This window comes from Cucurbitaria berberidis (assembly GCF_010015615.1).
Source record: "Cucurbitaria berberidis CBS 394.84 unplaced genomic scaffold K460scaffold_6, whole genome shotgun sequence".
In the NCBI taxonomy this organism is placed as follows: Eukaryota; Fungi; Ascomycota; class Dothideomycetes; order Pleosporales; family Cucurbitariaceae; genus Cucurbitaria; species Cucurbitaria berberidis.
The window spans coordinates 258,427-270,944 of record NW_024468940.1 but is presented as its reverse complement, the minus strand read 5'-3'; the positions used below and the strand labels follow the sequence as shown (position 1 = coordinate 270,944).

General features: G+C 50.3%; 5 protein-coding genes across 5 annotated transcripts; 2 read left to right on the top strand and 3 right to left on the bottom strand.

Moving 5' to 3' along the window:
* Positions 1 to 124: 124 nt before the first annotated feature.
* Positions 125 to 1,352, bottom strand: K460DRAFT_380496 (Aldo/keto reductase; the record flags this gene model as incomplete). Its single annotated transcript, XM_040935265.1, has 4 exons — positions 125 to 467; positions 523 to 746; positions 801 to 1,094; positions 1,317 to 1,352. The coding sequence occupies 4 exons, from the start codon at positions 1,350 to 1,352 to the stop codon at positions 125 to 127; spliced, it is 897 nt and encodes a 298-aa protein (XP_040783262.1).
* Positions 1,353 to 1,698: 346 nt separating this feature from the next.
* Positions 1,699 to 2,573, top strand: K460DRAFT_346865 (uncharacterized protein). Its single transcript, XM_040931322.1, has 2 exons — positions 1,699 to 1,781; positions 1,845 to 2,573. The coding sequence occupies exons 1-2, from the start codon at positions 1,760 to 1,762 to the stop codon at positions 2,504 to 2,506; spliced, it is 684 nt and encodes a 227-aa protein (XP_040783261.1). The 5' UTR covers positions 1,699 to 1,759; the 3' UTR covers positions 2,507 to 2,573.
* Positions 2,574 to 2,916: 343 nt separating this feature from the next.
* K460DRAFT_389279 (MFS general substrate transporter) lies at positions 2,917 to 5,580 on the top strand (the record flags this gene model as incomplete). Its single annotated transcript, XM_040935735.1, has 4 exons — positions 2,917 to 3,567; positions 3,624 to 4,026; positions 4,080 to 5,020; positions 5,533 to 5,580. Exons 1-4 carry the CDS (start codon positions 3,133 to 3,135, stop codon positions 5,578 to 5,580), a joined length of 1,827 nt encoding a protein of 608 aa, XP_040783260.1. The 5' UTR covers positions 2,917 to 3,132.
* Positions 5,581 to 5,945: 365 nt separating this feature from the next.
* K460DRAFT_294934 (uncharacterized protein) lies at positions 5,946 to 7,735 on the bottom strand (the record flags this gene model as incomplete). Its single annotated transcript, XM_040929522.1, has 3 exons — positions 5,946 to 6,829; positions 6,883 to 7,263; positions 7,318 to 7,735. The coding sequence occupies 3 exons, from the start codon at positions 7,733 to 7,735 to the stop codon at positions 5,946 to 5,948; spliced, it is 1,683 nt and encodes a 560-aa protein (XP_040783259.1).
* A 934-nt stretch (positions 7,736 to 8,669) lies between these two features.
* K460DRAFT_410109 (FAD-binding domain-containing protein) lies at positions 8,670 to 10,160 on the bottom strand (the record flags this gene model as incomplete). The annotated part of the gene is made up of 1 exon (XM_040937333.1): positions 8,670 to 10,160. One exon carries the CDS (start codon positions 10,158 to 10,160, stop codon positions 8,670 to 8,672), a length of 1,491 nt encoding a protein of 496 aa, XP_040783258.1.
* Between the last annotated feature and the right edge of the window lie 2,358 nt (positions 10,161 to 12,518).

The following is a 12,518-nucleotide window of genomic DNA, read 5'->3' as shown; positions in this document are numbered from 1 at the left end:
GGGCACTCAGCATAGTCTTTTTAGCATCGGGAACACTACGTTGATGGACTTTTCAGCCTTGCAGAAACTCAGATGCAACCTATTGGTTTAACGATGTATTTATTTACTCTACTACGTATATAAATTACTCGTCATCGCCAAAGAAGACCTTGATTGGGAGCCAAGCATCTCCGCAGACCTTGAAGCGCTCAGGCAGCGAGTCGATCTCCTTGACCTCCTCATCCGTAAGCTCCCAGCCGTCAAGCTCGAAGTTGCCCTGGATGCGCGATGCAGTGACAGACTTGGGGATGACGCTGGTGCCGCGCTGGAGACCCCATACGAGCAGAACCTGCTGTACAGACTTGCCCTTCTTCTCGGCAATCTTCTTGAGCTTCTCGTTCTTGTAGAGCGGGGAGTCGGTGGAGCCGAGGCAAGAGTAGGCGGTGTTGTGGATGCCCTTCTTCTTGCAGTAGTCGAGGAGCTTGGGTCTGAGACATTGTTAGCTTTTCATCATGGCCTGAGGAATAGTTTGGGGGCACGTACGAAGGGTTGTTGGGGTGGAGTTCGACCTGGTTCACGGCTGGCGTAATCTTGAAGCGCGAGTCGGCGAACAGCTTCTCGAGGTTCTTGATGGCAAAGTTGGATACACCGATGTTCTTGACACGACCGGACGCAGGAAGCTTCTGAAGCTCAGCCCATGTGTCCAAGAAGTCCCAGTCGGGGTAGTGCTTCTTGAGGTCATCAGGGTCGGTGGACGAAGGCCAGTGCTACACGGCGATTAGCTCTCGTCTCAACAGGGGTCATCTCTCGGGCGGACTCACCATGAGGTACAGGTCAATGTAGTCAACACCAAGGCTCTTCAGGGAGCTGGTGATGCCCTCCTCGACGCGCTTGTGCCATGGGTTGTCGAGCTTGGTGGTGATCCAGATCTCCTCACGGGGCACGCCAGAGTCCTTGATTCCGTCACCAACCTCCTTCTCGTTGCCATAGGCAAGAGCTGTGTCGATGTGACGGTAGCCGGACAGGAGAGCCGCCTTGACAGCCTCGCGGACCTCACCAGGCTGTGACTGCCATGTTCCGAGGCCGATCGCAGGGATCTTTGCGCCGGTGTTGAGCTGGATTGAAATGTTAGTCCTGCGTACATGAAGTGTAATGTATCGAGTATCAAGGGTTGGTGGTCCGCTGCAACTTCCACCCTCTATGCAGGGCCTGCTGGTTGCTGACATGAGGCTGAAAACATAGTCCAACCCCACGCTTGCCTACCCCGCCACCAAATGCTGATGGTGATGCTGGAGATGTTGATGCAAGGCAACGCGCTGTTGCTCACTCGTACGTACCGTGAAGCTCTCTTTGGTCCAGTTCTTAGGTGCCATGGTTGCTGATGTGAGATGTAATAGTAGATGTGAGTTTGTAGATGCAGGAACAGAGAATTGGCGAACTTTTTGAACAGCGTTTCTCTCGAGGAGCTACATCATCGCATCTGCCCCTCGGCGGGGGCCCCGAAGACGGGAAATCTAGCGAGAAGCCGTTTTCCCACCAATTGAAGCACTTCACCTGGGCAAGGTGCACACAGGCAGGTCTTGTGCGCTAGCCTGAAAAGGAAGCTGCACCAGCCGCGGTCCAAGCTTCCCCCATTACGACGAGGAGCTTTCTCTTAGGGTCCCATCGCCTTGGCAACGCCACCGACTCTCCAGGCCTACGCGGATACTTGCGAGCTCCGTTGTCCTATTTCCTCCGACAAGTAGTCTTTCCACGCTAGACTGTATGAATCCTTGTCGAGATGAGTAGTGGATTCGTGAGCGGTACGTCTCCTCACTACTAAAAATGTGCGTCATCACACTGACCTCGTAATTCCAATCCTCTAGGCGGGTTGGCCGACGACGAAACAGAGAGAGATTCTGAATGGAAAAGGGCTGCGAAAGAGCTGGAGGCTGAGCGGCAAGCAAAAGCAGACTTGGCCAAGCAACACGACGGGAAGAGCCTCTTCGAGATCCTGCAAGCCAACAAGGACAAGAAGCAGGCCGAGTTCGAGGAGAGGGCTCGCTTCAAGCTCCACAACGCTCTTGACGACGATGAAGCAGATTATCTCGACTCGGTGCTAGAAAAGAAGCGACAAGAGGAGGCTAACGTGAGGAAAGAGACGTTGGAGCAATTAGACTTGTTTCGTAGGCAGCAAGAAGAGGCAGAGAGGAAGGCTTTGGAAGAGGAGAGTATCGAGGCGCCAAGTGAAGATGGAGCACAGTGGGCGGCGGTCAAGCGGAAGAGGAAGAAGGGACCCGATGCTGGCTTGCTGAAAGGCATCAAGCTAAGGAAGTCGAGTTCAGCAGCTGAAGAGAGGGCAGTAATCGAAAAGGCGAGGGATGGGGATGGGTCGACGCAAGCCGCTCCAACGGCCAAGGCTGCCAAAGACAGTTCTACGCCACTACCAGCTACGACGACCAAATCTTCATCTACTTCATCTGTAGCAAAGCCCTCGGGTATTCTCTCACTAGGATTAGACTATGCGTCCTCAGACGATGACACTTGAACAAATAAGTAATTCGCTTTATTTTGGAGAGGTACTGGTACGTTAATAACTACTAAATAGCGCTGTCTCTATTTCTACCTCTTTCATCCAAATAGTGCTTAAAGTAGCTAACGTTCAGACTTGATGCGGAAGTACACAGGCTGTTTGGATATAGAGCGCCATGTTCGCGAAGCTCGGCTCGCCCTGCCAGTGATGTTGGTGCGGTCCGAGGATGCCCGTGGTTAACTTTCTCCGAACTCCAGACTACCCCAGATTCCCGCCGCGGATGCCCACACTACCCCAGATCAACCTCTTCCAGAGATGTACATACCCCGCATGGTCAATCAGGCCTACTGGTCTGGAACCAAGCAACCGCGTCTACGGGTTGTTGCTAACTTGATAGCTTTGGAGCTTTCGATAATCCCCTATGAATTCGTGTCGCACGGCCCAATCGGCTTGATGGGATGAGATGCAGGTCGTTTGGTCGCATGTCAGATCATTTAGCTCCTTTGTACTTGTGCCATGGATCTAGGTTTCCGTAATGACTTGACAGGGTTTCTCAAAAGACCTTCGACGTCCCAAGCCAACAGGACTTCTCTACTTGTAACCTGCTAAACACCTTGCTACCAGCAGCCAGAGGATCAAGTATGGCAACCCCTGAAACAACAAAGGCGAATGTGAATCATACCGAAAACGCCTCGACAATCAACGACAGCACTCTCGAGCACACACTTACACAAAACATTCACGGCTTCGAGATTGATTTCGCTGCACTGCCAAAAGGCTACTACTACAGTCGTTTCTTCCTGGGTACCTTCCTTGCCACCGGCCTCGCAATCATCTGTGGTACTGCGGCCTTTGGTTTCGCAGCTCCCATCCTTGGAGTCATCAACGCAGATATCGGGCCTGATGCTAGGTACACGTGGATTTCCCTGGTATACAACGCTGTTCTTGCCGTGTTCCTTTCGCCCGTCGGACGTCTTAGCGACATCTTCGGTCGCCGCTACTTTTTCGTTGGAGGTGCCGTTGTTGCCATCATTGGAAGCGTGGTTTGTGCTACCGCGCAGGATATCCCTACCCTAGTAAGCAGTAGTCTCGAGTTATTGCTTGAAATGTATTGTTCTGATCCAAAACACAGATTGGTGGCAATGTGCTTCTCGCCGCTGCTACGGCTACGCAGCTCAGCTTCCACTTCGTCATCGGCGAGCTCGTGCCTATGAAACACCGCTATTTTGCTATTGGCATGATATACATATTCACCTACGCTAGCTCTGGCATGGGCCCTGCTATATCTGCGAGCTTCGTCGCCAACCATCCAAACGTCGGGTGGCGCGGTGTGTACTGGCTGCTGTTTGCATTGAATGTAACTGCTTTCATCCTGTGGACCGCGTTCTACTATCCACCTTCATTCTCCGATAAACATAAGCACGACGAGAACCGCAGTAAGGTGTATTGGCTCAAGCACTTTGACTGGATCGGGACTTTCCTGTTCGCATCTGGGTTCATCGTCTTTTTAATGGGCCTTAGCTGGGGCGGCTCACGTACGTCTTCTTGACTCTACAGTTCTGCATGTCTGACAACTGACACTTCTTAGTTTACCCCTGGAAGTCTGCCGCCGTTATCAGCGCTATCATTATCGGCTTCGTGGTCCTTGTTGCTTTCGTGCTCTGGGAGATCTATGCACCCATCAAAGAGCCCCTGATCCCAATGCACCTGTTCTTAAACGGGCGTTGGGTTGCTGCCGTGGTCCTGCTGGGCTCGGGTGCTGGCGTTTATTACGCATTCAGCATCGTCTGGCCCGCACAAGCCGCCGTACTCTACGGCAACGGCGACACTATTCGAGTTGGATACATGAGCACCATCGTGGGCATCAGCATCATTACAGGCCAAGTGCTCGCCGGCATATTCGCTGAGCGGATCGGAAAGACACGGTATCAATGCATGGCCGCCTTCTTGATTGGAGGCACCTTTCTCGGCTGTGCTGCAGTTGCTAACCCCGACAATGGGAGCACAACCATGGCACTCATCTTCCTTGGCTGCATGTTCATCGGCTGGAACGAGTCCATATGCCTGGCGAACTCGACCATCCTTGTCGAGGACCAGAACGAGATCGGAATCGCCGGTGGCACAGCGGGTTCTGTACGTGCAGCAATTTGCGCTGTCTTGGTCGCAATCTACTCCACCATCATGACGAACCGCCTCGAAGAGACGATTCCTGCTCAAGTTTCGCCCGTCCTCATCAACGCCGGTCTTCCTGCTGCCAGCGTTCCCCTATACCTGCAAGCAATACGGCTTGGTGCTGCTGCTCTCGCGGCTGTACCCGGCATCACAGAGCAGATCATGGCGGTGGGATATAGAGCTTACCAGGAAGCAAACGCAGATGCATTCCGGACAGTGTATCTTGCTACGATTGCCTTTTCTGCTGCTTCGGTGGTTCTGACCTGGTGGGCACCGAACACTGATGATCTGATGACAGGCAAGGTTGCTGCGACGCTGAATCATGAAGGCCAGCATGGAAACACGCAGGAGAAGCACGTTGGGGGAAATGATTCCTCTGTCTAATGATGCACATTGGGGACACAAAGCATAGGGATATCAAGTAGAGTGTAATAGTAAACCCGAGCTTGATTAATAGAAGTAGTTTAAGGGTAGTAAGGGTAAGCTCTAGAATCTATTTGCTTTATAATAGTATTCTTCCGTAATATAGCAAGAATACGACAAAGGGTATAACATTGTTGGTATTTATAGCCAAGATTTCTCTTAATAATATCAAGTGCCTACTAGTATACTATTTCCTCTGCCTCATAAAACCGCCCCAGGGCCGCATAGAGGAGGCCCCAGTTATTGACTGTATTACGTACTAGTGTATGCTCTAGTCTCTGCGATTTCTCAAAGCCTTATTTCTACCCGCTAGTGCATCTTCTTTGCCTCTTGCTTGCCCTACTCTACGTAGAGCATGCCTAAGTTGTATGTTAACCTCTACATCCTAATTTATCCTACTGCGTATAATTCCTTCTTGTCAATGTTGACTTTACTTTCAAAAAAAGAGAGAGAAAAAAGAAGAAAAGCTGGAAGAAATTCACCGTCGAGAATGACCAGAAGAGGCGGTTCAAAACATGTTTAAGAAAATGACTACCCAGTACAAGTCGAAGATCGGCTAGGAGGTAAAGAAATACTTCCTATAAGCCTGAAAGGCGCTAACGGGTCTTCTGAGTATCTTTTAACGAAGCTACGACACTATCTTCCCGCTGCTGGTTGACGGACGAACTCGGGTTTTATTATATGTAGCGTAAGATGTAACACTCCTGTTCCTACAGTCTATTCTAGTCGAAGAGATGTCTTAACATTCTATGTGAAGTCTCTTCCAGTCATGAATCGAGATTTTCCAAAAGCACTTTCACATTTTTACCATCGATGGACTTTTGAACTTCTGCAACGAACAAAGAGAATCGTCCAACCCTTATTGGTACGGCCAAATCTTGCGCATCTCCTCAGCGGATTTGCCATACTCTGCAGAATGAGCTATGCAAATTTCAAGTAATTCCTTGTTCCGCTGCTGCTTCTCCTCAAAGTTATCATTAGGGGCAATCCAGCCGTCGGCATCGGTACCCAGATATTCCCGGGCAAGCTCATAGATCTTGTGGTAGTCCCGGTATTCTCGAAATTCCTGCTGGTACTTTTGGATCTCATCCTCGCTGAAATTGCATGGGCAGTCGCCGGAAAACCCAGCTTCACTCCATACGTCGGCTATTGCAATCAGGCAAACACGAAGAGGTACAACACCCTCCTCCCACGCTTCTCCGCAACGGAGGAAGAGTTGTCGGAAAAGGGGAGGTAGACGTATAGCTTTGAAGACATTCTTGTTCTTAAAACCGCTGGCAGCCTCGTAAGCCTTGCCCATCATCGTTTGTTTGTGCCTGAACCTGACAATCGCTTGATCGTCGTCGTCCATTTCGTCGATGTTCTCTGGGAGTGTCGGTATCTCGTACCCAAGCTCATAGTCCTCACCAATGCTTATGAATTCGGGGAAGCGAACTTGGTAAAACAATGGCGAGACGACGATAGATTGCCAATCAATGAGTGAGGTGATTTGGGTAGGCTCTTCATCAGATACATAGATGTTTCCCATGTGTAGGTCGGTATGCCATAAGGTCGGCCATGGCAAGCGTCCAGGAAGAGTCTTCGCGTCCATCTTAAAGAAGACCTCTTTAGCCATGTTTAAGACGGCAAGCTGTTCCTCAGTAGAGCCTCGTGGTGGCCCGTAGGGCACAACTCTGGGATTCTCTTCGATACGTGCAATCTCACGTTCGGCAAGCGCAACGCCAAAAGCAGGTAGAGTGGGCCCTAATAAGGTATCATTATCAGTCTGAAAAAAGAGTTGGTTCAGTATTACTCACATGGGCCTCGGTCAAAGCGGGCCTGAACAGATTCCGCTTCGTACTTGCCGAACCATGACTTCTCGCAAGAAGGCCCGACACAAAACAGGCCACAGGGATCCATCTCGGGCGCGAGAGGTTTGTACTTGTCGCCGGCCCCCATTGACTCACGGAGGTAGAGGCTTCCATTCGCGGGGAAAGCAATCGCCGCGAGATCAGCTTCAACCTTGCATAGGTTTTTGATGAATTCAAAATGACTCAAATCTTCCATCTCTCCCCATTTCTTGACCAGTTGACAGCCGACAGCCTTCTCCATTATTATGTATTCGGCACCGACTGGATTCGAAGAGTCGGCGTTCCACGCCAGGACTTTGGGGACCGGAATTGTGGTGTAATCATGCACTATTAGCGCATTGATCAGTCACAAGCTCTCTATAGTAAACATGTAGAACGCACAGTATTGCAGTACAGCTGCTTCAGATGCTGTTAGGTACTTAGGGGGGCCAGCATTAGGCAAAGGAAGTTTAGCAACAACCTCTGTCCCATCTTCTTTGCTCATAAGTAATGCCTTACTAAAGCCTCCTTCTATTTTGTTAATTAGACGGATAGGCGACTGGCTAATACCAGCAGAGGCGGCTACAGCACAGAGCTTGTCTAAGTCAAATTTCAGATACCTTTGGTCGCATGATTCCTTCTCCCTAACTAAGAAGCGTCCATTCGTGTATTTGAAAAGCTGATCGCGACTGATTCTCTCGCCTATAACAGTTTGATTAATAATTCGAATCGCTAACAGGTGGTTCTTACCCCGACAGAGTATTGAAAGAGTTCTAGATGAGGTGAAGGATATCGCATGCTTGCCCTTCCAGAAATTCATGCCCATTGATGTAACAGAAAACAAAAATGGCATAATCCGCGTATGGACTTTGTACGAGACTGATTGATAGTGACTGTGTGAGCGTATCAAGAAGAGTTACACTATCCCAATCTCATGGGCCACAGGCGCTCACCGAGAATGAGTCTCTGAGACGCTGTTTGCTTGTAAGAAGAGTGATTGAATTACTTGATGCTAGGGATCCGTGGGCACAGGCCTCTCAGTCTTTGGTTGAAGGTGTACACGCGCGCAAAGCTCCGATTGGAATGGTAAGGCGAGCCAGAGAAGAGAGAATGTGGCAGCAAAGTAAATCTGAATATAGAGAATCTCTAGCTTCAGTGCATGTACAGCGCGCTTAGGTCGCTAGAGCTGGTGACGTGGGCGGAAGTATCGATACTTTCACAACTTGCGGCACAGCATCGGCGCATATAAAGGCGACTGAGAGCGAGGTCTTGAAGAGATTGGAAGAAGATGCGGATGTAGACGGCGTGAGCCAACGGCATGGAACTTTGGGCTGTCAATTAGCTGGAGCTAAAAGATGCACGTTGAGAAAAGATTGCGGCGAAGGAAGAAGAGTCGAGGTGGGCTCTTGTTGGAAGCGTCAGGTGACGTAAGCAAGCCGCTTGGGCCCCTACGGAAGGCTAGATGTAGAGGTGGAGTTTTGGCAAGAGCAAGAAAACTAAAAATGGACATCACTTGACAGGATATGCAGCCCCGGCAGATTTTTTATTATTATAAAGTCTCGTCACACAATTGGAAGAAAGACACGGTAACCAAAAGCAATAGCCAAGTCATTCTGCATGTGGCTTTTTTCCGTTAGTCCTCATGTAAACGCTGACAGAACCACCCTAGGGCTGACCTCGATACTACCCAAACTCATTTAGCCAATTTCAACATCCTAGCTTCAATTTACCAATCTTCACCATGCGCCAGGTTCTCAAGGCTTCCAACCGCCAGTACGGGACTTGAAAAGCCCCGCCGGATCAACCTGCTCCGACACTCTTTTTGCCAGCGCTCGACTCTCGGGTCGCAGTCTTCCAAAATAATCCTGGCGGTAGAATCCGTAGTTCATAAAGATTGGTAAGTATGCTTGCGGAAGCGTGCCGTCCGCCTGCCACGCCGTCACCCTGTTCCTCACACCTGAGTATGTAGCCTCCATCGTGTTTGCCATTGGCTCGTATTCCGACTGCGGGATGAATGCGTAGTTCATTTCGATGATGATGCGGTCAACATCAGCGTCGGCGTCAATTAGATCCGGGCTGAGTTCCCTCGCCTTCTGTGCAATCTTTTTAGGGAAAGGCTGCCAGGCGATGGATGCCACAATACCAGGTACGAGCAACGTGGTGCTGGATATATTGCGCCAGTGGTTGTGCAATCCCTCCATGACTTTGACCTGGTTTTCAGCGGATGGTAGTGGTATCGTTTCAGTTGCAATGTCTACGACAGAGCCCTTGATGACAACCCAGTTGCTCGTAGCCATAAGATCGGCGTAGGTTTGAGTCCTCGTTGTATCTAGTAGCGGGTTGGCATCTGTAAAATTCTTAAAGAGCCCGGGCGGAGGCGAAGGACCATCGTAGAACAGAAAAATGATCCAAGAGTCGACAACGTTGATATTCGCACGCTCGGCAGTAACTATGACAGCAGCCTTCTCGTCCTCGTTGTATTCGGTCCAGTCGCGTACTGCCTGGAGGAGTTGTTTATCTTTCTCAGGCGTGCGTAGGTACACCAGATTTCCGCCCCAGATGTTGCCTTGCCGATGTGCCTGTAGCTTATAGTTCGTAACAATGCCGAAGTTGTTGCCACCTCCTTTGAGCGCCCTGAAGATGTTTGGATGGTTTTCGCCGTTAATGTGCCCGATCGTGCCATTGGCAAAAACGATCTCATACTCCAGAACCGAAGAAGCAGCCCATCCATATTGAGTCGACATGTAACTGAGCCCTCCACCAAGGACGAGGCCGCCGACTCCCGTATTGCCAATTCGCCCACCCACGAACGTCCACCCAGTACCCTGTAACTTCGCTGAAATACCATCGAGTCGGTTACCAGGGCCAACGTCAACAACGCCGGTGCTGCGATCTAGATTGGCCTGATCAAAACGTTCCATCGCAATGAGAGGCCCGCCAGCGACACTGCTCCATCCATTGTTTGGGTTATGACCACCGGACTTGACGGCGAAGGGCTCAGAACTGTTCGCAAGTATCTTGACAATGGTCGAGACCTCTTCTACGGTTTTTGGGAAAAGGATACATGAAGGGCGAAGAGCAGAGCAAGATGTTGACCAGTATTGAGTCTGCTCTTGGATGTATGCTAGGTTCAAGGAATAGGTAACTTCAATGGACCCTAGCGCCTCGACTGACGAGCAGGTGCTCGCATGTGCCGAATGTGGTAGAATAAGGGCGAGAAAAAAGAAGAGTAAAAGGTCTAACATGTTGAGCTCGAGGAGAGCGACCAAGCTTGTCTGATGGCTAGATAGCTATCCTGAGCACCCTTTATACAAGATGGTCTTCCAACACGTCTGGGAGTGACGTCGGTGTGCATTCGCCGAGACATCCTGAGAATAGGCTACGAGGCAGTACGAGTAAGCAAGGAATGACTGGATAACTGTGACTGCGCGAAGGACCGTTCTAAAAGTACTCCGTGTTAGTGGCAGTGTTGACTAGGCAGAGTATTGACTAGGCATAGCCTTTCACTATACCACTAATGACAAGCGCTATGTCTGTACTGCCAGCAAGATCACAAGCCCGGATAATGCCTTGAACTTAACCAGGATTTACCGATCGCGAAGTCTATGAGCGGTAACGATGTCATACCCTTGCGGCGCAAAAATAATGAGACACACCTTGTGCGTTAGCTTCATTCCTTCCCAAGTGGTCGCGTACAACTTATTCCAGCACTAGCAACGTCTTCCGAGGAACAGACTCGAGTCAACCTGATTTGTGAACCTAAGTCTTCTAAGGAACAAGCTCGAGTCAATACAAAACCTTTTTGCTAAATGCCAAGCATTGAAGGCCTGTAGCTCTGACTAATTCACGCGGTATTTCAACCAATTCGTACGTACATGCGGGGCGCGAAAGGTAGTGTAAACCTAGACCAAAATAATCATGCTTGCGTGGTGGTTCGCTTTCTTGCCGACGCAGTCTGCGATGTTGTTGCATAGGCTGAATGCGGAAGAGCTCGCTTCTGTTGTCTGCTGACACGTGGGCAGGTACGAATACGAGCGCTCAGGAGAGACTTCGGGAGTTATTTCCACCTGACTCGGTTAGCTTAGCATTTGCTGTTCAGATACGGAGCACTTATGCAAAAAGATGGGGCCACCCCGAAGGACGGCAATACAAACAACCCGCACGAAAGGCCTATCACCACCAGCTCCCGCATCGACATCAATGACCTTGCAAAACATTCAAATCGAGAAATACGTTGAAAGTAGCTTCCCCGGGTCGGGCGAAGAGGACTTTGCGGAAAAGGGTAGCATAGTACCAACAAGCAGACTTGAACAGATAACAGGAAACCCAGAATGCTCGTTGCGGACCACGTTGACGGACAGGTCTAGGCCTTGAGCCTCACTCTTGAGAGGTCCCATCTCGGAAGTCACCTGCAACAAGCATTCCGTTGTGGTAACCGAGATTTGATCGAGATTGCTGTGTTGATCACCACACCTTTCGCTTAGTGACCTCGAAAAGTAGCCTTTCCCAAGAAAGTCGATCTACGCAGCTAGAAATGAGATCTGCGAAAGCAACGATGTTTTTGAAGAAGCCGCTCTTCTGTTTCCGATACTACACGTTGCTCTTCACCACAACAAGACCATCGTCTTCGTGTGCCAAGGCTCAAAATTGACAATGCCCTAGTCGTGTCGGCACAACGGTCGTGCAACGTTCTCTCGGTGACACTTTCATCTTGGTGAATAAGCCAAGAAGATTCTCTCCGAATGTAGTAGCATGACTTCTTGAGACTTGTCTTTGATTCCTCTCCAACACGGGTTCGGTGTGGAGGGCGTTCTGATGCGGACAAAGGACATCCTCAAAAACCGCATTGGTGGTCGTAACAGCCACAGAGACTGCTCGATCAGAAGGGGTAGACGCTCGCCGATACATATATACGCTGGACGTACATGTCGACGATTGACGCGACTGGCCGGATATCACAAAGATGTGACTAGTGTCTAGTGATGAAATCGTGACACAGGCTTGTTGATGGCGTATCTAGCGGTGAGGTTGGAAATCTGAGTAGGATTCTCATCCTTGTGGGAGATGTACACAGGAATCTTACTCGCCATAGGCAATGAGCTTGCTCGAATCAGTCATCGCACGGTGCTAGCGACGCGTACTAGGTCCAATCACACGTAACTCCCATAGACTGCCTTGAGTGAACTTCAGGAACTCGGATCTGGAGCGTGGCGGCCTGCCAATTGTGACGATACCAACCTGAGACGCATCGAGACCTCGCTGGCTTTCGCCATTCCGGCGAGTGGATCTCGCGCCGGCCGAAGCCAAACAAGCTGGTATGTCTGTGTGAGTGGCTCGATCAAGATCAAGACCGCGCTCTTCTTCTGCCCATCCGTGCACTCAAGACGTCAAAAAGGAAACATGGTTGATGTTGGCACCCAGCTTTGCGACTCCTGTGCGACTTCCACAGACGAGTGATCGATGCTTTGGCGGAAAAGAATCCTAAAGTCGATCCTCGATCGAGGTGACCGGCACATCTCTTCAGAGTTCTCCCCATTGCGCCAGAGTGTTCCGTCTTGAAGCTATCCATAATGGCCAGAGTCTGTTGCACAGATGAGGATGTC

What these genes read in the sequence shown, in the direction of transcription:
- K460DRAFT_346865 (XM_040931322.1), top strand. Translation starts at nt 1,760, where the DNA reads ATGAGTAGTGGATTCGTGAGCG. An exon ending in GAGTAGTGGATTCGTGAGCG is followed by an intron (nt 1,782 to 1,844) that starts GTACGTCTCCTC and finishes CCAATCCTCTAG; the next exon opens with GCGGGTTGGCCGACGACGAA.